General features: G+C 35.1%; 1 protein-coding gene across 1 annotated transcript; it reads right to left on the bottom strand.

Moving 5' to 3' along the window:
- Window positions 1-808: 808 nt before the first annotated feature.
- LOC121392177 lies at window positions 809-26928 on the bottom strand. The gene is made up of 2 exons (XM_041523522.1): window positions 26414-26928; window positions 809-1139 (listed from the first exon to the last, which is right to left on the bottom strand). The coding sequence occupies exons 1-2, from the start codon at window positions 26926-26928 to the stop codon at window positions 809-811; spliced, it is 846 nt and encodes a 281-aa protein (XP_041379456.1).

Here is a 26928-nt window from a genome sequence, read left to right as displayed (position 1 = left end):
AGATCATTATCTGTTGATGGGCAATTCCTATGTGAATACAGTCAATAAAGTAGCAATAGAGAATGTTGCATATGGCATAGCCGATCGCTTGATTAGCAAAGCCTCAGGCTCGCTGGTATTGATAGTTTTTCCATGCTTTGAGAAGTAACGAAAGATCGAAGAGTATTCCATGAATGAAGAGACCTTAGCAGAGTTGGCTATGATTTGAAGAGTTGCAATCACCATAGCTAGAAGAGCTCCAATGAAAACAAAGGTTGCTAGGGTGGACAAAACAAACCCAACATTGATCAAGGGAAGAATATACACTAACATTAACAGATAGAATTGCCTCAAAGAAAAGAACGACCATATCCCAACGAACGCCATGCTTTTCAATAACTCTAAGCCCATATCGACCAACATATTGAACAGTTTGCTTAGGAAAGTCAGTTGCCTAAAAGAAATGGTAAGGTGATATTAGTAAGAAAACTACTCTGCCTTGCCTTTTTGATCCAATTTGATTGTTTAAATTCCTGTATTTGTTCAGGAGACAAACTCACTGACAGACTCAACTTCCAAAGGAAGAAGAATTGGTTCACCTCGAGCATATCGACAGGCAACAATACAGAATGCTTCTTCAGTGACCTAAAGAGATAGGATCAACACAATTATGAAAGCACTTTAACTACTAATCATATACATTGTTACATACCACTTCTTCGCCTTTTTCATTAGTAGTTATAGCACAGTTGAGAAGTCTCTTTACGGAGTGCTTTAGACCATCTATACACTTGATGTCTTCCATTCCTACAATAACAATTTCAGTATTTTAAAAGCGTTGAGCTGCCTCTTCCAGCTGATCTTTTGGAATGACTTTCCTTTCTTTGGCCATAGTCTCAAACATCTCCTTGGCAACTGTGTAGATTTGCTTCTCTGCTTCGGTACCCACCATTAGTGCGTGAGCCATTGCTACAAGATCACTTGGAAGTTGTTCTACAATATTTGTCAGTGTCTTTACATTTGAGTCAAAAAATGTGGTGAGGTGTCTGGTGGCTTCACGAGACCCATTTCCAGCAGCTTCGACAAAACATTTCAGACTGTCGATGAGCTCTCCAACTTCTTGAAAACCAGATTCTTCAGCTTTGTTGTAGAGTTTTTTCCTTTATCCAAAAGTTCATTGGCCCAATCTTATCATGAGATTTTATTTGCTGAATATCTGGAGAGACAGTCTCGTCACTTCTCTCTCTCTGTTCTGTGTCCGAAGATTTCACTGTATCCGCTGTTCGTTTCTCACTTCCATCGTAGAGTGAGTTCTTAAATTTCCTGTATGGTGGTTATTAAGAGTTAAATATTATTATAATAATTATAAAATTAAATTTTTCTATGGATAGCAACTTCATGAATAATTTTTTTTAGCAACATCATATGTATGGTGTCAATAAAACTAGACACCTAAGTAGATTTAACAGATACCATTATCATTTCTGTAGTTGTTCTTTACTTAACTGTCGACATGAAGCTCATTGCAATTTCCTTCCTTCTTGTGATTGCTTTTACAAGTAATTAAATATAATATAAACTACTCATATCATTTTTATTGCAGATGCACAGATTGCAAGTAATCTGAGTACTTATGGCAGTGAGTTCTTTGTAGGGTTCTATGAGCATGTCCATACAGCCGATACACATACCTTGTATGTACACACATTGAAAACAACCTCTGTGTCTTTCAGTGTCACATCACTTGATGGAGTTTTCTCCTTCACTGGTACAACAACATATCATAGTCCTCGTGCAGTCTCTATACCCTACAGTTACGAAGTTAGAGATCGTGGCTATTCTTGGAGGAGAAAAGGCCTTCGAGTATCTTCTCTGGAAACTGAACCAGTCTCTGTTCTTGCATGGAGTTATCGTAGCTCAGCAGATTACATGTCCTTCTTGGCTCTTCCATGTCACAAGCAACCAACAAACTGAATATACATACTATGTTGTGTCTACATATGGTTGGTCAAATCAGATGAGTCAGTTTCTAATTGTTGGATGCGTTGATAACACTAATGTGACCATCATCCAAAACAATGATATTACTGTTCCATCAGATCCCCAAAGCAGTGGCTCCCTAATATAGTAGTGTCTGCTGGAGGATCGTTTGACTTCACTCTGCATTCTCTTCAAACATTCTTTGTATTTCAATCTTATGTTGATCTCACTGGTACCAAGATTATATCTGATGGTCCTCTTTCTATAATCAGTGGACATGAAGCATCACGTGTTCCTGCGAGTTTCTTGATGCTGATCCTATTGTCACTCAACTTACACAAACTATTACATGGGGAAAAGTCATTTTTATTACACACCACACTACAGTCGTACTAATGGTCAAAGTTACAAAGTGATTGCTACAAAATAATATGACAAATGCAGTTAAAACTTGTGGTCCATTTTGGTTCTTTTGAAAATATCACATTTGATGCAAACAACACTCATTGGTTCTACACAACAAACAATATATTCTGTAGTATTATATCTGATCAACCAATTTTTGTAACTCAAGTTGGTGTTAGTACAAATTATGAGGTGGTAATAAGGGAGATCCCTGTCTAAATACTGTCCCACCATAGAACAATATGAGCACTCTACTCAATTTACTGCTTTCTCTCAAGCTACTAGGTTACTATAGTGTGGTGATGCCCAATGATGCTTACTTTAACCAAGGTTTGATGATTAATGGTTTCCTTAACAATCTGACATGGACTTCAATATATGCTGCTAATGGATCTGTAATTGGTTATGGATATTCAGCTGCTGTTACTGGTAGCAATACAATTGCTCATCCAAATCCAAATGGCAAATTGTTTGTCTCTGTCTATGGTTTTACAACCTATGGTGGATATAGTTATGTGGGAGGAATGAAGTTGAATCCAATAAATATAAAAATATGTTTTACCAGAAATCAGTTTTTCTGCTGTTGAATATACTGTAAATGAAGGTGATGGAATGGTATATGTGTATTTGCAAAGATTGAAGGAATTTGACAGCAATGTATCAGTTCGTGTGTATGTAAACCCAACTCCAGTAGACACTGCATTGAGTAAGTTATCAAATTATATTCACTCTTGAAAGAAGATAAAGTTATTTAGTGAATATTGTTATTATGCTGTCACATGTAAAGGTGTTAATTAGATTTTTCTTTTTATTAAAGGTACTCAAGATTATTCATCAATTGACGTTGTTCTCAACTTCACTGATGGACAGATTATTAAGAATGTCTCTATTCCTATAATGGATGACATGTATGTTGAACCAACAGAATACTTCACTGTTAGTATTGAAGCTCTTGATGGTGATGTCGTCTTTCCAATAACTGATACTGTAATAAAAATTATTGATGATGATGGTATGAATTATTATTACATATTGTTATCTTGATAATTTTTAACGTTTTTTCTATAGATATTCAAATTGGATTTACTTCTGATGAGACTGTCATGAAGACAATGACTTAGTAACAATTAAAGTGATGATACTTAATGGTACACTACAGATGGGACTTAGTATTCCATTCAGTTTACAAATTGGTATTGTTAATGGTAAGTTCTACAATAATATGTTACCTGTTTAGTCATTATCCATCTTTACTAACAGGTGAAAACTCTACTATTATGGCTTGTGAGCTCTCGTCCTTACATCCCTGGATAATCTTGGTTTTAACTATCAAACTTGGGTTCATTTGATGCAAATTCAACACAAACAATCTGGAGTAAAAAACTATGGATCATTGATTCATCTGTTAACTCAATCGTGTCACCAAATTTGACAAATATTGTTCCCATATCACCAGTCATGTCATCCTCTATGAGCAGTAGTTCTATGATGACATCTAGTAGTGCTATGACATCTGTTAGTTTTACTACTGTAACAGATATAGAAACTCAATTGACAACTGTATGTCCATTTTCAACTCCAATGATCAGTATTATTGTAACTACTAGTACTGTATCAGCCACATGTCCAGCATCCATTACAAAATCAGTGACTGTGTGTCCATCTACATCTGTCAAAGATGACAAGTCAAGTACTATCAAGGGAAAATGAAAAAGACATCATCTGTTAAAGCTACCGAAACCTTTACTGCAGCTAAACCTAATTTCTTAACAAGAGAGATAAGTCTAGCAGGTGGTGCTTTTTACTTTAGTATTGGTGGCTTTGTGTTGCTATTATTGTCATTCTGATCTTCTCCTTTTTCTGTTGTATGGCATGTTACCAAAGAGGCAAACAGAAAGGTCGTAAATTAGAGATCAAGTTGGAAAGAGAGATTGAAATGTCAGCTACTAACGATCTTTATGAATCCATACACGAGTCAATGACTGATGGGTTTAACCCTTCTGTGGATGAAAAGAAACTTCTACAGTATATGCAGTGAATAGCTATATCTTTACTTGTACTTACAATATATAATATATTGTCTTACTGTACTTACTTAATATATATATATATATATATATATATAGAGTTTGTATTATATATTGTCTCTCTGTGCTCTTAGCTTTATGCATCTGCTATTAAGTATTAAGACTTTGTACAGTAGATTGAATATGATGTTAGACTAATAGCAACCTTGTTAGTCTACTATCTATCTGGTGTTATTTGCCTTACAGTTTATAATTACAGAGCTCTGTATGTCAAACAATACTTTACATAAACATGTAAGATTGTTTTGCCAGTTTTACTAGTATGTATTTTAATTTGTTGTCCTTTATATAATAAAGTTTCATTGACCTTTAATCTTTATCATGAGATATTCCAATCGTTGAATATCTAGAGAGACAATCTCATCACTTCTACTCTCTGTAAGGACTTCATGGTAGAGTTAGTTCTAAACTTCCTGTATGAATTAGAATATATCATCGAGGTGAATACTAACAGCTATGAATAAACTAACAAGTTAGGTGGAGACCAGCATAGCGATCTGGCTGCATTAATCATTTTCTGTAGTTTTTTTCTTTAATTAATCTGTCAACATGAAGCTCATTTGCAATTCCCTTCCTTCTTGTGATTGCTTTTACAAGTAATAGCTGTTATAATATATAATATAAACTACTTCTATCACTTTTTATTGCAGATGCACAGATTGCAAGTAATCTGAGTACATATGGCAGTGAGTCTTTGTAGGTTCTATGGAGCATGTCAATACAGCCAATAACACATACCTTGTATGTACCACATTGAAAAAACCTCTCTGTGTCTTTCAGTGTCACATCACTGGATGGAGTTTTATCCTTCACTGTACAACAACACTATCATAGTCCCTCGTGCAGTCTCTAACCTTACAGTTATGAAGTTAGAGATCGTGGCTTATTCTTGGAGGAGAAAAGGGCAGTCGAAGTATCTTCTCTGGAAACTGAACCAGTCTCTGTTCTTGCATGGGTTATCGTAGTCACCAGCAGATTACATTTCTCTTCTTGGCTCTTCCTGTCACAAACAAACAAACAACCTGAATATACATATTATGTTGTGTATAAATATGGTTGGTCAAATCAGATGAGTCAGTTCCCTAATTGTGGGGTTGTTGATAACATAAATGTAACCATCATTCCAAACAATGATTTTACGGTTCCATCAGATCCCCAAAGCAGGTGTCCCATCCTATATAGTGAGTGTCTGCTGGAGGATCGTTTTGACTTCATTCTTCATTCACTTCAAACCATTTTCTTTGTATTTCAACCTTATGTTGATCTCACTGGTACCAAAATTATATCTGATGGTCCGCTTCTATAATCAGTGGACATGAAACTCACGTGTTCCAGCTGGTGTCTTTGAGGGTGATCCTATTGTCACTCAACTTACCCAACTATTACATGGGAAAAGTCCTGTCTATTACCACCACATTACAGTCGTACTAATGGTTCAAAGTTATAAAGTAATTGCCTACAAAATAAATACTGGACAAATGCAGTTAACACCTTGTTGGTCCCCTTTGGTTCTTTTGAAATATCACATTTGATGCAAAACAAACTCAATTGGTTCTACCAACAAACACATATGTACGGCAGTATCATATCTGATCAACCAAATTTAGGTTGTCTGAAGTTGGTGTCATGACCAATTATGATAGGTGGTAGTAATGGCGATCACTGTCTGAATTACTGTCCCCCTCTAATAGAGCAATATGAACCCGTTCCACTCAAGTTGGTACTGCATTTCTTTGAAGCTACCTGTACTATAGTCGTAGTGATGCCAAATGGATGCTTACTTTTAACCAAGGTTTGATTGATAATGGTTTCCTTAACAATCTGACATTGACTTCAATATTGCTTCTAATGGATCGTAATTGGTGATGGATACTCAGCAAGCTGTTACTGTTGAGCAGATACATTGCTTCATCCCAAATCCAAATAGCAAATTGTTTGTCTCTGTCTATGGTATTTACAACCTATGGATGGAGATAGTTTTATCGTTTCGAGGAATGAAGTTGAAGCCAATAAATATAAAAATATGTTCTACCAGAAATCAGTTTTTCTGCGCCTGTTGAATATACTGTACAAAGAAGGTGATGGAATGGTCTATGTGTATTTGCAAAGATTAAAAGAATTTGACAGCAATGTAGCAGGTCATGTGTTATGTAAACCAACTCAGTAGACACTGCATTGAGTAAAGTTATTCAAATTATATTCATTCTTGAACCCGAAGATATAAGTTATCTTAGTGAATATTGTTATTACGCTGGTCACATGTATAGGTGTTAATTAGATTTTTCTTTTTATAAAGGTATTCAGATATATTCATCAAATGACATTGTTCTCAACTTCAATGCTGGACAGGACTATCAAGAATTGTCTCTATTTCCTATAATGATGACATGGTATGTTGAAGAAAACCACCAGAATACTTCACTGTTAGTATTGAAGCTCGTGATGGTGATGTTGTCTTTCCAATACCTGATACTGTAATAAAAATCATTGATGATTGATGTTTATGAATGATTATTCCACAGTTATATATATTCAATAATTTTTACTGTTTTTTTTTTCTGTAGATATGGTCAAATTGGATTTACGTCTGATGAGACTGTAATTGAAGACAATGACTTAGTAAACAATTAAGTGATGATACTTACTGGTACACTACAGATTGGACTTAGGATTCCATTCAGGTACAATGGGTATTGTTATATGGTCAGTTCTCACAATAATATTGTTACTTGTTTAGTTATTAATCTATACTTCACTACAGTTGAACACTCTACTATTATGGCTTGGTGAGCTCTCGTCCATTACATCCCTGGAGTAATCTTTGTTTTTAACCTCTCAAACTTAGGTTCATTTGATGCAAATTCACCACAACAATTGAGTAAAACTATGGATTCACTGATTCATCTGTATAAACCTCAATCGTGTTCACCAAAATGTGACAAATAGTGTTCCCATATCACCAGTAATGTCGTCATCTATGAGCAGTGCTCTTAAGTGGATCGAGCAGTAGACCTGACATCTAGTAGTGCTAGGACATCTCTGTTAGTGTTATCTACTGTAACAGACCCAGAAACCTCATTTGACACCTGTATGTCCCAATTTTTTTTCAACTACACCATCAGTAGTATGGAACTACTAGTACTGTATCAGCCACATGTCCCAGCATCCATTACAAACCGTGACTGTGTGTCCAATCTAGATCCGTCAAAGATGACAAGTCAAGGATTATCAAGGGAAAGGAAAGACTCATCTATTTCAAGCTACGCAAACCTTTACTGCAGCTAAACCGAATTTCTTAACAAGGAGATAAGTCTAGCAGGGGTGCTTGCTTTTTACCTTAGTATTTGGTGGCTGGGTTTATTGTTGCTATCAGTGTCATTCTGATCTTCTCCTTTTTCTGTTGTTTGGCATGGTTACCAAAGAGGCAAACAGAAAGGGTCGTAAACTTAGAGATCAAGGTGGAAAGAGAGATTGAAATGGCAGCTACTAACGAGCTTGATGAAGCGATATCCTGAGTCAATGGAACTGATGGGTTTAACCCGTCTGTGGATGAAAAGAAACTCTACAGTATATGCAGTGAATATCTATATCTTTACTTGTACTTACAATATATATCGTTGTGCTTTACTTTAATTAACTATATATATAAATATATAGATCGATATATATTCTATATAATCGAGGTTGTAGTATATAATTGTCTCTCCTGGGCTCTTAGCTTTATGCATCTGCTAGGAAGTATTTACGACTTGGTACAGTAGAGAATATGATGTTAGTTACTAGTAGCACCTTGGTAGTATACTATCTATCTGTGTTATGTGCCTTAACCCCCGTTTATAATTACAGAGGCTCTGTCTGTCAAACAATACTTTAACATAAACATGTAAATTGTTTTGCAATTTTTACTAGTATGTATTTTACTTTGGTGTCCTTTGTATAATAAAAGTTAGTGACTCAATGTTTATCATGAGGATATTCCAATTGTTGAATATCTAGAGAGACAATCTCATCACTTGCTACTCTTTGTCTAAAGGACGTCATGGTATAGTCAGTACTAAACTCTGTAGAATAGAATCGATACATTATCATCAGTGGATACTAACAGCTATGAACTCAACTCAAAGATTAGTGGGGAGACCACCCTAGCAGATCTGCTGCTGCATAATCATTTTCCTGTAGTTGTCTGGTTACTGATCTGTCAACATGAAGCTCATTGCAATTTCCTTCCTTCTTGTGATTGCTTTTGACAAGTAATAGCTGTGTAAATTGGTATATAAACTACTTATATCCATTTTTGTATTGCAGATGCACAGATTGCAAGTAATCCTGATTACTTATGGCAGGCTGAGTCTTTGTAGGGTTTCTATGAGCACGTACATACGGCACATCACATACTTTGATGACCACACATTGATAAACAACCTCTGTTCTTCATGTACCCTGTGGATTTTTTTCATGGTCCCAATCATACCTCGTAGTTTAAATACCCTAATTAGAAGAGGTCGGGTTTCTGGGAAGAAAGGGCCTTCGAGCTTCTTGAACGAACCGTCCCTTTTTTGGGGCCTTCCGACCACAAATTAATTCACTGTTTTTCTGGTTTGGGGGGGGGGGGGGGGGGGGGGGGGGGGGGGGGGGGGGGGGGGGGGGGGGGGGGGGGGGGGGGGGGGGGGGGGGGGGGGGGGGGGGGGGGGGGGGGGGGGGGTTTTTTTTTTTTGGGGGGGTTTTGGGGGGGGGGTTTTTTTTGGGGGGGGGGGGGGTTTTTGGGGGGGGGGGGGGGGGGGGGGGGGGTTTTTTTGGGGGGGGGGGGGGGGGGGGGGGGGTTTTTGGGGGGGGGGGGGGGGGGGGGGGGGCCCCGGGGGGGGGGGGGGGGGGGGGGGGGGGGGGTTTTTTTTGGGGGGGGGGGGGGGGGTTTTTTGGGGGGGGGGGGGGGGGGGGGGGGGGGGTTTTGGGGGGTTTTTGGGGGGGGGGTTTTTGGGGGGGGTTTTGGTTTGGGGGGGGGGGGGGGGGGGGGGGGGGGTTTGGGGGGGGGGGGGGGGGGGGTTTGGGGGGGGGGGGGGGGGGTGGGGGGTGGGTTTTGTTAAAAAATTTGCACTTTTGTGTGTTTATGAAACCCACCCCCATAAACCAGGTTAAGTTTCAAATTCATTCCAAAGAAATGTTACAAATATTGTATTCGGCAAATTTATTATTTTAATTAAAATTATTTTTTAAAATTCTGATTATTCAAATTATTTTTCCCTTCCTATACAGAATAAGAAAGGTTACTTTCCTTAAATTTATCCAGTTATTTTAACCAACAAAAAACTTCCTGTTAAATTTAATCGGGGTAGTGTTTTCAAAAATGGAATTAAAAAAATCATGAATGGGTGGTTAATTAAATATTTAATTTAAAATTTTAATTTTTTCAGTTTAAATGGATTTTATTTAAATGAGAATTTATTGAAACAATCTTGCTTAAGTGAGGACTTAATGGTAATAAAGGGATTTTCTTCATTTACAATTGATTTAATGGAACTCTACTAATTTACCTTTTATCCAATTTTAAAAGGTTGAAAATCTACTTAAAATTTTGAGTTATTTCCTCCTTGAACCTTGGTTTCAATTTTCTTAAACTTTGTTTAAATTCACAAAAATTTAGAAAAAATGGTCACAATCATGGCAAATTGGGCCAAATTTTAAAAACTTGTTAATATAAAAAGCATCCCTTATTAGCCCCCGATTATTTTGGGGAAAATTTTGTAAATTGAAATGTTTGTTTTCTAGAACAAAAAAACTAAATAAGGGTTTTGCCACTTTAACCCTTTTTTAATGTTACAACCGTCAAGGGTAGTTCCCAATTATAAAAAAAATAAATAATTAAGATTATTTCCCACAATGTTATGTTTAGTTTAATACATATGTATAAAGTACCAATTTATAAAGAAAGTCAATTCAACGATGCCATTTTCAAAAAGATCATTTGAAATAGAACAAACCATGTGATTAAAAATCGGGGTGTGTCCTTTCCATTTAAAAAAAATCAAGTATATAAGGGAAAAAAAACAATTGTTAAAATAAAACTTTTCTGAGTAAATAATTTCTTCAGGGGATGTCTGAGGGTTGCTTTTATTTGGTATTGGTCTTTTTGTTCTAAATTGGGTTGTCTTCCCTTTTTTCTTTATGTGTAAAAAGCAAACAAAAGGTCTTTTAGAATCAATTTTAAAGGGAAATTAATTTAAATTTGAGTTTATGGTCCGGACTTTTACTAAAATCCCCTTTGGGTTAAAAAACCCTTTAGTAAATTGAAATAAAAATTTTAGCCAATTTTAAAATTTAACAACATCCATACAAATTATTAATTCTTTATTGACTTTACTTCTAATAAAGTGCCAAATTAGTTTAATAACATCTGTTTTTATAAATTAACGTTTAAAAAACAAAATACATTAAAATTTAATTTAAACTGGGGGGGGGGGGGGGGGGAATAGTCATTCAGGTTTCAGGATATCAAAGCTAACTGAGCAAAGTAATAACTTTTATTGTCATTCATTCTACTAATAATATACTCTGGAATTGAGAGTTCATATTAGTTAATGTAAGAAGTATGGAAGCGTTTTAATAAACTACAGAAAGGTCATTCCATAGTAAGTAGAATTCAAAACAACATGTTTTAAATACTTGTAAATGTGTTTTGTAGACATCATGGAACAAAATAAACATGACATGTAAGTCAAGGGGAATTTAATTGGTGGTGATTTAATCATTAATTCACGTTTTTACATGAACTTACGTAATCAAACTGAACTAATATTTTAAAATCCAAAAGGTTATGGTGTCAACGCATACTCAATCATGTATTTAAAATATTTAATATACTTCATCAAAAAATAAAAAATGTATTGTTACAACTGTACTGCGTACCCCCCATACAAGCACTAAATATATAATATGCAATATATACTGCTACTGTACATTTGTTAAGTTTTAAAAAACAATGTCTTTACTGTTGGTGTTTCATTTCAACAGACATTTTCTGAATATTCCAAATCATCAGTAAATTTTCATCTTTCTCAACTCCTGGGTGGACTAGTGTTTCCCTGATCTTTAGATGGAAGAGGCGGCGAGGAATCCTTGTGACATTTTAAAGTAATCCTATTGCAGTGGATCCTCTCGTTGGTTTGATTTATAAACCCCAAATATTATCCTGATTTTGTTGCACCCTTTTGTCCATGCCCAAGGTGCACGACTTGATCGGGCATAAGGATCAAACTGATCCATAGGATTCTCACTGGGCTATGCCATTTGTGATTGGTATACATCCATTATGTTACCCATTATGTCCATTAACGCTTCCATTACGTTTTCCATAGGTGTACCTAACAAAACATATTGACAACCACCAAGATGACACATGAATGCAGACATTCTTCCGTCCAATTTACCCAGTTGAACCGATGGATAAGGTTGGATGGGACGCCCCACTTGGATAACGTAATACTTCAGAAGTCGTCCTTATATTGAAGTTAACAGTAAAGTATGTTGTCTGTGTAGGTAGTGGTTAATAATGGATGCTGGTACTTGTTTTTGTTATCAGAGGTCTGGAAATATGTCTTGTCCATGGCGTCATGGGTAGCTGTTGATTTTTGGCAACAATGATGTAGTAGATTACAGGACAAGAATGTGTTCGAATTAAATCCTCTGTGTTCTCTGAAGTAACAGTGAACTGTTGCTGACCATAAACAATTGGTTTTGTGTTGGCTTCATAGTGATTGTAGTAGTTGTTGTGTTTATTATTGTACTGGTAGTTGTTGAATGTCCCTTCACAACTTAGATAGTGTGTTTAACAATTGATTGCAGGTTGTGAAGAGGGTAAACAAGTATATGTAAGAATTAGGAAAAAACACTCCTATGTGTTCCTGTGAAGGGGATATGAACTTGTGTATATTTCACAGTGCCTATAGTGGCGCCATATTTAACATTGACTAATTCTCACTGGCTAAAACAGGTCTACCATTAATCATTGGACCATGATATTGAAATTTAATGCAAAGAAATAGCAGTCAAATTTCTGTGCAAAATGCTCTACTCTAATACGAAAATCAAGACGACTCCTATACTACGTGTACCTATACAGTTCAAAGAAAATTTAATTTTACACAACAATGGCTTCCTTGCTAACCTGTAAGAGTTTCTCCTTCCAAGACCAACTATTTCTCCTGAGTGTACTAGTACCACTACTGTTGCTGTACATCAAAGGGACAGTTCAGTAGCTACTTGTTCCAGTGACCAAGTAGGAATATTGAATCCAATTTTAATATCTACAGTAGATTATCCAATTACATGAATAATTATACAACCACATTATATACCTGATTAGTTGATTTTACATAAAGGTTCTACATGCTGTTTGTATCATTGGATTGACAGTTATGTACCAATTAACTATTGTACTGATTAGAACTATCATTCATCTTTTAATTTGTCCTTTGGATGACTATATGTAACCAAATGTGTTCACAAAACAACTTAAACAGTAAAAATTATAGCACAAAAATAAATCAAAACTATCTTATTTTTCGTTTCAACTTACATCATGCTATCTTTATAACCACATAGATCGAAGGTTTTAAATCAACCAATCATTTTTACAGTGATTTATATATCCACTCTAATTTACCATCACATCCAGTGCTAAATGTTAATGTATCAACATAAAGCGTTTTGGATATGGAATTGACTGTTTACACATGAGCTTTTAAAAAATATATTTATTCGTTATAACATTTTGGAAACAGTTTGCATCATGTAAGCTGTATCACCTTATATTGTTAATTATATATATCAACCAATGAGATTTGTCACAGTGTGTATATGCATATTAAACAAACTAGCAAGCACCATACTTTTTCTATGATTATATAAAATATAGATATCTATGATATAGATATTATATATAGATATATAATATAATCTGTTGAGACATTATATGTCGCATGCAATTGTAACAACATACTACTTACAGTCGTTGTCTTGTATGGGCAACCACCACTCCCAGTAATATGAAATACTAAAACATCTCCTATAGCTTCTATAGCCTCAGTGTGAAATAACTGTTTGGCACTAGCACTATCATCCCTCCAGGATAGGATTAGATACACTTTTTCCATGGTACCAGATTCAAAGGTCACTACCTTGTGATGCGGTGAATTCTTGTCCAGCTACATGTACAAATATAAAACAAAGTGTTATAATGGAATCTCCTTACTATTGTTTTTTCTGTTCAACGGGTAGGATATACTATCGCATTCTAACAGAGACACTCTTTTTATAGTTCACACCTCCTGTTCAAATATAATCAATACGTCATCCTGTTTTCCTTCTATCACACAGAATATAACTCTGACGTGAAAGCTGATTTCAGCTAATGAGGATCTGGATTGATTGGAGTTAGCACCCCATACCACCTGAATGCATATCCTCATCCATGTTGTCGCAGCCATATATAGAGCTAAAAACTTCCCCTTAGAGTGAACATGTCAACAGTGTGAATGCCGTAGCTGAAGCACTGTAGCCCATATCCAGCTATGGAACCATTTGGATAATATATTAGTCACCAGTCATAAGTTTTATGCAGTGCCATCATATATCAGCCTGGTTAAATATTGTTCATTCGGTTACCAGAATACTGATAATAGGCTTAATGCTGGGAAAACGTTTTAAACTGAGTTGAGTGTACATATGGGTCTATTTGGAGGGACAGTATTAAGTGTAGGACTCCATTATAACCATTATTGTAGAGAGTACTAGCTCCAATCTGAGCTAATATCGATAGGTTCCTTAGATATAATACTGCAGTATTGTGCCACTGGTGTTTGTTAAATCGATACACTTCCCCTTCAGAAAGTGATGTATTAACAGAGTTTTGATTTCCACATTTTCTTTGTATTATTGTGTCATTGTTTTGAGCAATTATCTTGTAAAATTGTCCATTAATTCTGCCAATATGTGGAGAAGTAAAAAGGTTTTTCCCCAAGTAATTGTAGGAGTTACTTGTGTAATTAATGGATCAGCATCAACATAGCCATAAGGTACCCACCCAATGAGTGTCCACTAATGACAGATAATGGGTTATCAGCTACAATTTTTGTTCCACTCAAGTCAACATAAGCTTGATATAGAAGCTTGTTTGTCCAGCATGTAAAACAAACTTGTGACTTGTTCCTGCAAAGACTGTTTTTCACAGCGCACTAATGGATGATTGTGGATTTATTGGGAGGCTAATATTCTGTGTTGGTGTGACAGTTATGTTGGTGTGTTCTTGCAAGCAACAAGAAGAATTTGTCCAATGAAATTTGAATACCCAAGAGTGGAGACACCATAATATGTGTAGTTTTTTGTTGGCTGCTCATGACAAGGTATTCCCAAGTATTGACATAGAAGCATGATATGGACGATAACTCCATGCTACAACATAGATAGGCTCAGTTTTCTAATGATGTAATATGTAGACCTAAGTTACGAAACGGATAGGAGTAGCCCCAGACCATCATGAGTAGGCTGGAATATTGACTGTTACAGGGTTTCCAGCAGTGGTAGCACTAGTGTAATTAAAGCCAGCAAGTGATGTAATGCTTGAACTGAACTGAAGTAGTTTTCAAAGTGTAGATGGTCAGGTACGATTGTTAGATCCAATGAAATTTCTTGTAAACCCAGATAAAACTCGCTCCCCATAAACGAGAGATTAGTTGGAGGAGTACCTAACAAAAATTAACATAAATTCTTTTGTACATATGCGATTATTTCAAAGACATACTTACCTACACAGCTGGGTAGCAAATGCTACTGTAAGGATTAGTAGCTGTTGTGTAGCGGATAACTCTGCCATTTTTTGAATAGTAATTCAGTAAATAGAAGATGGAGTTTATTGCCACTCACTTCATTTAAGGGCGGGACTATGGAATACGAACTACAACAGAAATAGGCGCGTATAGTACATTCAAAATTCACGATATACTGGTAATTCACGATTATTGCATATTTAAAATTTTGAACGTACAATAATCGTGAATTTGTGCGCCTATTTTTTGTCGTATAGTTCGTATTCCATACGAATGAGGTACACAGAGAAAGTCCTGTGTAAAAATTATGGAAATGAAGTTGAATTCAATATATAATAAAGTGACAAATTATATATTGTTTATATATATACCTTTATGACAGTTGTCTGTAGTAAGTACGAATTACTAAAATAGACTTCTTGAATTAAGAATGACCTAGATATATACATATATTTCTGCTCTTAATGTAATGCACACATCTAGCTAAGTAATAGGGACAGTATCTTAAAAAAGATATTACTTTAGTACATAATCACAATAATAGTGCAACTATTTTTTGTATAGCGTAAACTATAAAGAAACTAATAGTAACACACGTACATTATAAATATGTAGTTAAAATCATATATATAACACTGATTTCTTCAGGTTTCATTTCTTCATAGACTTCGGTGAGGTTTCTTCACAGTTTTCTTTTTCTGCAATAAATGAGATGGTACTCCCAATGACATCTTTGAATAGGAGGTAAGGGCTGTCTAAAGTCAAGAGGAGGGAGAGGTAAATCAACATTGGAATATGGATGTGGTCGCTTGAGTGTTATAGTAGAGAGACTAGTATAATTTGTTGAGACTGGAACTGAAACTTCCATGTACTCTCTTGTACTGGAAATGTTTGTGCTGGCATTACAGTTTGCTAAAATGTGTTCAGCTGGAACTGGTTGTTCTGGTTAGGTTTATAATGATAATTATAATTAACTGGATTCATTTAGATATGATCTTTATTCACATCTTGTCTCTTTCCTTTACGCTCACCATAAACGTAGCTACCAACAACTACTATAGTAAACCGCTATTATTACTATTATTATGATGACAGCCATTACTCCACCAGCAACAGAAGCTACTGTAATCAGTACTAGAATTAACTACTGATCCACAGTAACAGTAGATACTGGAGTATGTGTTGTCACAGATGTTATAGTTTTAGTGTCCAGCTGATATGGTTTTGTCACAACTAGTAGAGGTACTAATAACCAGTCAAATCCTGTGTCCAGGTGTAGAAAATGTCACGTTTGATGCAAACAATACTGTTTCGTTTTTTCACTGGCAGTAATGTATACTGCAGCATTATATCTGATCAGCAAATCTATGGTTGCTCAAGTTGGTATCAGTAGAAAAACTATAAGAGTTGGTAATAAAGGAGATCCCCTGTCTAAATACTGTCCACCAATAGAACAATATGAGCACTCTACTCAATTTACTGCTTTCTCTCAAGCTACCAGTTATTATAGTGTGGTGATGCCCAATGATGCTTACTTTAACCAAGGTTTGATGATTAATGGTTTCCTTAACAATCTGACATGGACTTCAATATATGCTGCTAATGGATCTGTAATTGGCTATGGATATTCAGCAGCTGTTACTGGTAGCAATACAATTGCTCATCCAAATCCAAATGGCAAATTGTTTGTCTCTGTCTATGGTTTTACAACCTATGGAGCATATAGTTATGTTGGAGGAATGAAGTTGAATCCAATCAATATTGGAAATGTTCCACCCGAAATTAGTTTTTCCTCTGTTGAATATACTGTAAATGAAGATGATGAATGGTATATGTATACTTACAAAGATTAAAAGAATTTGACAGCAATGTATCAGTTCGTGTGTATGTAAACCCAACCCAGTAGACACTGCAGTGGGTAAGTTATCAAATTACATTCACTCTTGAAGGAAGATAAGTCTTGCTAGTGAATATTGTTTATTACACTGTCATGTGTATGTATGCATGTATGTTGACCGCATGTAAGAGTGTTAATTAGACTATTATTCTTATTAAAGGTACTCAAGATTATTCATCCAATTGATGTTGTTCTCAACTTCACTGATGGACAGACTATCAAGAATGTCTCTATTCCATATAATGGATGACATGTATGTTGAACCAACAGAATACTTCACTGTTAGTATTGAAGCTCTTGATGGTGATGTCGTCTTTCCAATAACTGATACGGATGTAATAAAAATCATTGATGATGATGGTAGGAATATTATTACATATTGTTATATTGATAATTTTTAATGTTTTTTTCTATAGATATTCAAATTGGATTTACTTTTGATGAGACTGTCATTGAAGACAATGACTTAGTAACAATTAAAGTGATGATACTTAATGGTACACTACAGATGGGACTTAGTATTCCATTCAGTTTACAAATTGGTATTGTTAATGGTAAGTTCTACAATAATATGTTACTTGTTTAGTCATTATCCATTCTTACAAACAGGTGAAACCTCTAAACTATTATGACTTGTGAGCTCTCATCCTTCCATCCTTGGAGTATACCTTTGGTTTCAATCTTTCAAAATTAAACTCATTTGATTCAAATTCAACACAACAATTTTGGAGTAAACTATGGATCACTAATTCACCTGTCAGCACAATTGTGGCACCAAATTTTGACAAACATTGCATCAGCAGTATGTTCCGCATCAGTTTTTAACAAACACTGAAACTCAAATAATGACAGTATGTCCATTTTCCACACCAATGATTAGTGTTAGTTTAACTACTAGTACTGTATCAACAGTATGCCTACATCTGTTATAACAGACACAGAAACTCAATTGACAACTGTATGTCCATTTTCAACTCCAATGATCAGTATTATTGTAAACTACTAGTACTCTATCAGCCACATGTCCAGCATCCATTACAAAATCAGTGACTGTATGTCCATCTACATCTGTCAAAGATGACAAGTCAAGTACTATCAATGGGAAATGAAAAGACATCATCTGTTAAAGCTACCGAAACCTTTACTGCAGCTAAACCTAATTTCTTAACGAGGGAGATAAGTCTAGCAGGTGGTGCTTTTTACTTTGGTATTGGTGGCTTTGTTGTTGCTATCATTGTCATTCTGATCTTCTCCTTTTTCTGTTGTATGGCATGTTACCAAAGAGGCAAACAGAAAGGTCGTAAATTAGAGATCAAGTTGGAAAGAGAGATTGAAATGTCAGCTAACTAATGAGCTTTATAATGAGTCCATGTCTTGACGGATATAGTCCCTAGGATCTCGCTCTTCTGTGGTGAAAAGAAACTCCTTCAGTACATGCAATAAAGAGTTTTTAATTGCTATACCTTTTATTAGACTTAAACACACAATACACATCACATGTACTTATATGACATTACATTTATTGACTTACTTCTGCAATATTATAAGCTGCACAAATATAGTATTATGAACAGTCTTGTTTATATTATATTATACTGTTTAATATAAACATACATATACATATCACTGGATATAATATATATTGCTGGATATCTATCTATCTATCTATCTATATATATATATATACATTATATCCAGTGACATGTACGCATACATATATATACTGCTAAATTAGATTGGTTGTTTGAAGTGATTCCTAGTTATGTTAGTTGTATGCATCCTTATAAAATATATCAAAAATTGAATAGTCCATTCAGGTTTCGTGATATCAAAGTAACTGATGCAAAAGTAGTAAGTCATTCATTATTACTAATAATATACTCTAGAATTGAGAGTTTATATAGTTAATTGTAAGAGGTATGAAGATGTTTTAATAAACTACATGAACTGTCAATTGGCAAGTAGCATTCAAAACAGTATTTGCTGTTAATACTTGTTAATGTGTTTTGTAGCCATCATGTAACACAAATGAGATGATGCATAACTCAAGTGACCGTTAATTGGTTGATTCAGTCAATTAATTTTCACAGTGATCAAATTGAAACAAATATTATTTGAAAAGGTTAGGTGGCAAATGCATACTCAATCCATATATTTAAACATCTATTATACTTAATTAAAAATAAAAAATGTTTTGTTAAAACTGTACTGTGTCACTACAAGCACTAACATATATAATATACATAAATGACCAGCTACTGCTACATTTGTTTTTAAATGTTTTAAAAACAAAATAATTTGTTTACTGGGTTGGCTGACTTCATTTCAATGTACGTTTCTTGAATATCCAAATCATCATAAATTTCATCTTTCTCACTCATGGGTGGAATAGTATTGCCCTGATCTTTAGATGGAGGAGGAGGAAGAGGAATCCTTGGACCTTTTAAAATCATCATATTGCAGGTCCCTTTGTTGGTTTGGTACATTTATATAAACACCCAAATATGTATCCTGATTTTGTTGTACATTTTGGCCTGTGCCAAGGAACACGAAATGATCGTTCATAAGGATAAACTATACACAGGATTTTCATTGACTATGCCATTTGTGATAGCAAAACCGTCGTTTTCCATTACGTTTTCCATATGTGTAACAACAAAACATAGCCACAACAAACAAAATCAACACAATGAATGCAGACATGCTTCCTCCAATATACACAGATGAACTAATGGCAAGGTTTGATGGACACCTAGTTGGATAGAGTAATACTTCAGAAGCATCTTATATTGAAGTTAACATTAGAGTCTACTTTCTTTTAGTGGCGCTGGAAGTAACTGTGACTGTTGTTTGACAATAAACAATTGGTTTGTGTTGGCTTAATAGTGATGGTAGTAGTTGTTGTGTTTATGATTGTAATGGTAGTTGTTGATGCCTTCACACTTATATATTCTGTTGAAATGATTGCAGTTTGTGAAGAGGGTAAACGAGTATATGTAGAAGTAGAAACACGACATATGTGTTCTGTGAAGGGGATATGACTTGTGTATAGTTCACAGTGACTATAGATGGCTCCAGTGTAACATTGACTAATGCACTGTCTAAAACAAGTCTACCCATTAATAATTGGACCATTGATATTGAAATTTAATGACAAAGAAACAGCAGTCAGATTTATTCTTGCAACATAGCCTCTACTATAATGACGAAAATCAAGACGACTAATACTGAAAGTGTTACCTGGACAGTTTAAAGAAATGAATTTAACAGAATAGATGGCTTACTGCTAACCTGTAAGAGTTTCTAGCTCCAAAAGAACATACACTATTTCTCCTGATTGTAATATACCACTACTTTGCTGTACATCAAGGGACAGTTCATTAGTACTTTCCAGTGACACAGTAGTAATATTGAATCCAATTTGAATATCTATAGTATATCATCACATGACTTATTATGCATACACACACACACACACACACACACACATACACACACACACACACACACACACACACCCACACACACACACACACCACCACCAACACACACACGCAGCGCATACATACATACATTATGTATATATATATATATATATATATGTATATGTATATGTATATATATATATATATACCACTATAAATTGATTGGTTGATTTAACTAACATATGCTTATACAGATTGCATGATGCAAACTGTTTATAAACATTAGAGCTAATAACAGCATTAATATATTTGTTTTGTGACCTGATGAGCAATAAGGGATCGTTTCTGTCAAAACAATTGTGATATGATTTATGAAAATGAATCACTGTTAAAACACCTGAAAAAACCCCCCCCAGGTTTTTTTGTATGCATAGATGCCGTCCACGAATTGGTCTACATATACATAGCAGCTATATGTATACAAAAACAGTTTTTGTTATGTTTTTAACAGCTGTCTTTTTCAACGTCATGTCACAAATTTTTTGCCAGAAGTGTCCCTTTTTGCAAATCAGGTCACATTTTCATTTGATAACAATAAATTCTATATAGTAATCAAACTCTATTATGTTTATTTACATCACACAAGTATATATATCATGAGATTGACTGCTTACATAAGGTAATGGTTAGAACTATAAAACATACTTGCAAACCCAAATAATGTTCATAAAACAACAGTGATATAATCCAAATTGTCATCATATTGACCTTAATATTTACCTCATTGAAGATTAATATTATTGACAGATTGGAGTACATATATGAATGTGAATCCATAATAACAAACCTAGATGTTTTTTTTTCTAGAGATAAAATAATCATTATTATTCTAACCATTAGCTACAATAAACAATTTAATTGCAAGTCCTTAATAATCAAAACAGCATGATGTTTACTTTTGTAGCAAATAAGTAATTTTTTGTTATATGTATGCAACCTGTATAACAACCATATATTGTTTAAATCAACCATCATTCTACAGTGATATATAAATATATATATATATATATATATATATATATATAATATATATGCATATAACATTATATGTTGCATAGTGCTATACCACTTACAGTCATTGTCTTGTATGGCAACCGCACTCTCTCAGTAATAGGAAATACTAAAACATTTCCTATAGCTTCTAGCCTCAGTGGAAATACTCTGTTTGGCTCAGGCAAGATCATCCTCCAGGATAGGAATAGATACACTTTTTCCATGACACCAGATTCAAAGGTCACTACCTTTGTTACTGATGTGAAATCTTGCCCAGCTACGTGTACAAATAAAACAAATCTTGTTATAATTGAATATCTTACCTATTGCTGTATCAACAGGATAGATATACTCTCATTCTAACAGAGACACTCTTTTTATAGTTCACACTCCTGTTCAATATATTAACACTTCTTGTTCCCTTCCATCACAGAATATAACTCTGGATGTGAAGCTGATTTCAGCTAATGGAGGATCTGGATTGATTGGATTGAGTCCCATACACCAGAGTAGCATATCCTCCATATGCTGTCCATCCATTATAGAGAGATAAATAACTTCCCCTTAGAGTGAACATGTTCACAGTGTGAATGCCGCTAGCTGAAGCACTGTAGCCATATCCAGCTATGGACCATTTGGATAATATATAGTCACCCAAGTATAGTTGTATGGTAGTGCCATCATATATCAAGCCCTGTTAAAATATTGGTCATTTGGTACAAGAATACTGTATAGCTTAATGCTGGGAAAATGTTTTAAACTGAGTTGAGTGTACATATTGGTTTATTGGAGGGGACAGTATTTAAGTGTAGGATCACCATTATAACCATTATTATAGAAAGTACTAGCTCCAATTTAGCTATATAGATAGGTTCATTAGATATAATACTGCAGTATGTGCCACTAGTGGTATTAAATTGATACACTTCCCCTTCAGAAAGTGATGTATTAACAGAGTTTTGATTTCCACATTTTCTTTTGTATTATTGTGTCATTGTTTTGAGCATAATCTTATAAAATTGTCCATTAATTCTGCCAATATGTGGAGAAGAAAGTAAAAAGTTTTTTCCCCAAGTAATTGTAGGCGTTACTTGTGTAATTAATGATATCAGCATCAGAAAAGCCATAAGGTACACGACCCAATGAGTGTCCACTGATGACAGATAGTGGGTTTATCAGCTACAATTTTTGTTCCACTCAAGTCAACCATAAGCTTGATATAGAAGTAGTGTTTGTCCAGCATGTAAAAACTAAACTTGTGACTTGTTCCTGCAAAGATTGTTTTCACAGCACTAATGGAGATGATTGCGATTTATTGGGAGATATATATTCTGTGTTGGTGTGACCGTTTGTTGGTATTGTTCTTACAAGCAACAAGAAGAATTTGTGTCTTGTATTTGAATACCCAAAGAGTGGAGACACCATAATATGTGTAGTTTTTGTTGGCTGCTCATGACAAGGTAGTCCCAGTATGACATAGAGCAGCATGATATGGACGATAACTCCATGTTACAACATATATAGGCTCAGTTTCTAATGATGTAATATGTAGACCTAAGTTACGATATGGATAGGAGTAACCCCCGAACTTCATGAGAAGCTGGAATATTGACCTGTTACAGGGTTTCCAGCAGTGGTAGCACTAGTGTAATTAAAGCCAGCAAGTGATGTAATGCTGAACTGAACTGAAGTAGTTTTTCAAAGTGTTAGATGGTCAGGTACGATTTTTAGATCCAATGAAATTTCTTGGAACCCCAGATAAAAACTCGCTCCCCATAAACGAGAGATTAGTTGGAGGAGTACCTATAAACAAAATCAATATAATTCTTTGTACATATACATACGATGATTTATTTCAAAGACATACTTACCTACACAGCTGGTAACAAATGCTACTGTACAGTATTAGTAGCTGCTGTTTGGCGGATAACTGTGCCCATTTTTGAATAATAATTCAGTAATAGAAAGATGGATTTTTTCTAAATTGACTAATCACGCCACTTATTAATATACGCGATAGACGCATTTTGCATCATGTCTCGTTTTTTTACCACAAATTTTTGACTTGACTTCAAATGACGTAATTATTTTAATTAGATGATAATTGATAAGTATGACTGCTGTACAAGAACACAATATAAATCACAAATATTAGAATATAAACATTAATCTATTATATAGTAAAATAAACATGGCAAAAAGACCAAGGGTTATGACTACAGGCAAATGTGATTTGTGAGCTTGATAGAGATTGACTTTCTTGATGAGCTAGATGATCCTCAAGACCCTGTCATACTGGAAAGTGATGATGAATTTAGTGACTAGAACATATTGATGAGGATGATCAGGAAAGTAACTATATTCACACAAACAGCAAAGTGATATCTGCGTTCTAGTATGTACTAGTAAAGCTCCTTTTTTTTTTTATTTTTAGTAAATGCATACCTTAGTTCTATTTTACATCTGTCTACATCGGTTTATGACTACACATCACAGCAACCAAATATATATTCATTATGTGTAGTCACCTACAGTTATTATCCTCTACTATTTTGCCAGCACCTACCATCCAAACATCTCAATCATCACTACCACCTAGGGCCTAAAAAGTTATATTTTACCAACTAGCCCACCCTGAGTAATATGACTATACCACATGATGTTTTAAATAAACAAATTAAACATACCAGTATATTATACATATATAATAATAATGAGACAATTACATTACTGTTCTAGATGTAATTTTAGTCTGTGCTCATGTAATTTTAGTTTGTGTCCTGACAGCTGCTACTGTTATTATACTTATGAATAATTGTGTATAACATATAGTTTAATTGCCTTAGTCATTGTATATGCATTGTGAAACTATAGGCAAGCATGGGCTTTGAGGTCCTCAGACTGATCTTCCAACTAGCCCAAACTAAAGACAACTACCTTTTGGGCTAGCCCAAACCTACTTTTTAGGCCCTGTTACCACCTACCATTAATCATTAACTACAGTCCAAACGTCATCTCCTAACTAACCGTCTTTATCATCAATCACTCATCTTTTATCCATAGTCCAACTGTTTTTATCATCTACATCATTCTACTATTCAATCATCAACTACAGTGCAAACATCATCTCCATCTTTATCGTCAATCAATTCATTGACAGTCTAATCATCTACTAGTCCTACTCTTCAATCATCTAAGAGTCCCTACATCTACATTTACTTGGTCCTCTAAGTTAAGTATCCAACCATTTGTGTCTACAGGTGATCCTAGAGTCATCATCCCAAACTCTCCACTAGAAGTGTTTGAGTTGTTTTTTACTCCTTCCTTTATGACCAACATAGCACAACAAAGTAATCTCTATGCTTAGCAAGTAAGGGGAGACGTCAAAAATATGGATTATGGACTAAAAAGTATGATACAAGAGCTAAAAGCTTATTTTGGCTTTATGCTTCTAATGGGGAATGGTATCATTACCATCATTAGAGGATTATTGGAAGAAGGTCCTGTCTTCCACTGCTTACCAGTAGCAGATTGCATCTCCTATGATGCACTTTCAGATATATCTCCACTTTGTTAACAACAATACTCTTGTTCCTTGAGGTCCCAGGCCATAATCGTCTAGGCAAAGTGCAGCCAGTAATTGATCACCTCTCTCAGAGATTTTCTGATGTGTATGGTCCACATTGTAAGGTTGCTATCGACAAGGCAATGATCAAATTTCAGGGTAGGTCATCACTAAAGCAATATATGCTGAAGAAGCCTATTAAGCAAGTCATAAAGGTGTGGGTACTCAGAGATAGCCGCAATGGCTATTTCCATAAGTTTAATATATATTCTGGAAAAGAAGGTACTCAAGAGGTTGGCCTTGGATTGAGAGTAGGAAGACACTCACAAATCATTTGAGAGGCAAGTTTCACCACATTTTCTTCAACAACTTTTTTTACGAGTCTAGAAAAGTCTTGAAGCAGATAGGTTTTATGGATGTGGAACAGCTCGTAACAATTGTCATAAGATTTCCACCTACATTGAAGACAATGAAACTCACTAACAGGTATAATACATTCAAACAATAGCTCAAATTGTTTTTTCAATTTTGCATCCAATGACAGTACAGTTATATTTACCTCAATCAGCAATGGCATTACTGTTGAAGAACAATAGAGTACACTACAGTACTAGGATATTGACATTACCTGTTCTACCTACCTACCAATACAATTATATTGATATGTCTTTATTTACTTTTTTTTACCTCTATACATAGGGGAGATCAGTGACTCTACACAAAACAACATCACTGCTACAGCCGGGTGTTATGTCCTTTAAGTTATAACAAATATTTTTTATTAAGATACTCAGATGATAACAATACTCAACAATACTACAAAAATCAGAAAAGTCAAGACTATTTATACAGTACTGTAATTAGATTCATATTTACAAAATAATCAATAAGGTGATAATAGTCCAATTAGTTGAACATAACATCTCCTCCACTTTAATTCTGATACATAACAGAATCTCCTGGTTTGTAATAAATTAACCGTTGTGGAGGTCTTGAAATCCTTGTGGGTCTACGCATGATATTTGTAGGTGGTTCTGTGTATTCTGGCTCTGCAGGAATTAATTCAATCTCAGTGGGGTCACTGCTAACTGGTGCTGGGTAACTTCCCTTATTTCGAGGACGTAATTGTTCTGCATGTCTCCTCCAAACCATTTCTCGTACTTTTACATGATAAGAGACAGGGCCGGTTTTCTTCACTATAATACCAGGTACCCACTTGGTAGTCCCTCGATAGTCTCTCACCCAAACTTCTTCTTGTTCCTGAAAACTCTTTTCCCTGGCCTTTTTTGTCGAAATATTTCTTTTGCTTCTCTTGTCTTTCAGTGATCTTCTTATTTAAATTTGGAACCAGTAAGTCTAATCTACTCCTTGGTATCCTCTTCATCAATAACATAGCTGGTGCTTCCTTGACTGTTGATTGTGGTGTTTTCCGATAATTTAATAAAAAGTTTGTTAGCTTTTGGTTAATATCACCTCCTTCTTTTGACATCTTCTTCATTGCCATTTTGAATGTCTGCACGAATCTTTCTGCAAGTCCATTTGATCTGGGATGGTAGGGTGCTACTTTGCTATGTCTGATACCATTTTGACTAGTGAATTCTTCTAACTCCTTTGAGACAAACTGTGGTCCATTGTCTGTGACAATAATCTCTGGCAGGCCAAAACGAGCAAATATTAATCTCAGCTCTTGTATGGTATGTTTAGCTGTTGTGGTTGACAT

This window comes from Gigantopelta aegis, unplaced genomic scaffold (genome assembly GCF_016097555.1).
Source record: "Gigantopelta aegis isolate Gae_Host unplaced genomic scaffold, Gae_host_genome ctg3465_pilon_pilon, whole genome shotgun sequence".
Classification (NCBI taxonomy): Eukaryota; Metazoa; Mollusca; class Gastropoda; order Neomphalida; family Peltospiridae; genus Gigantopelta; species Gigantopelta aegis.
Note: the sequence above shows the minus strand (reverse complement) of the source record. Positions and strands in the feature narration are given on the sequence as shown.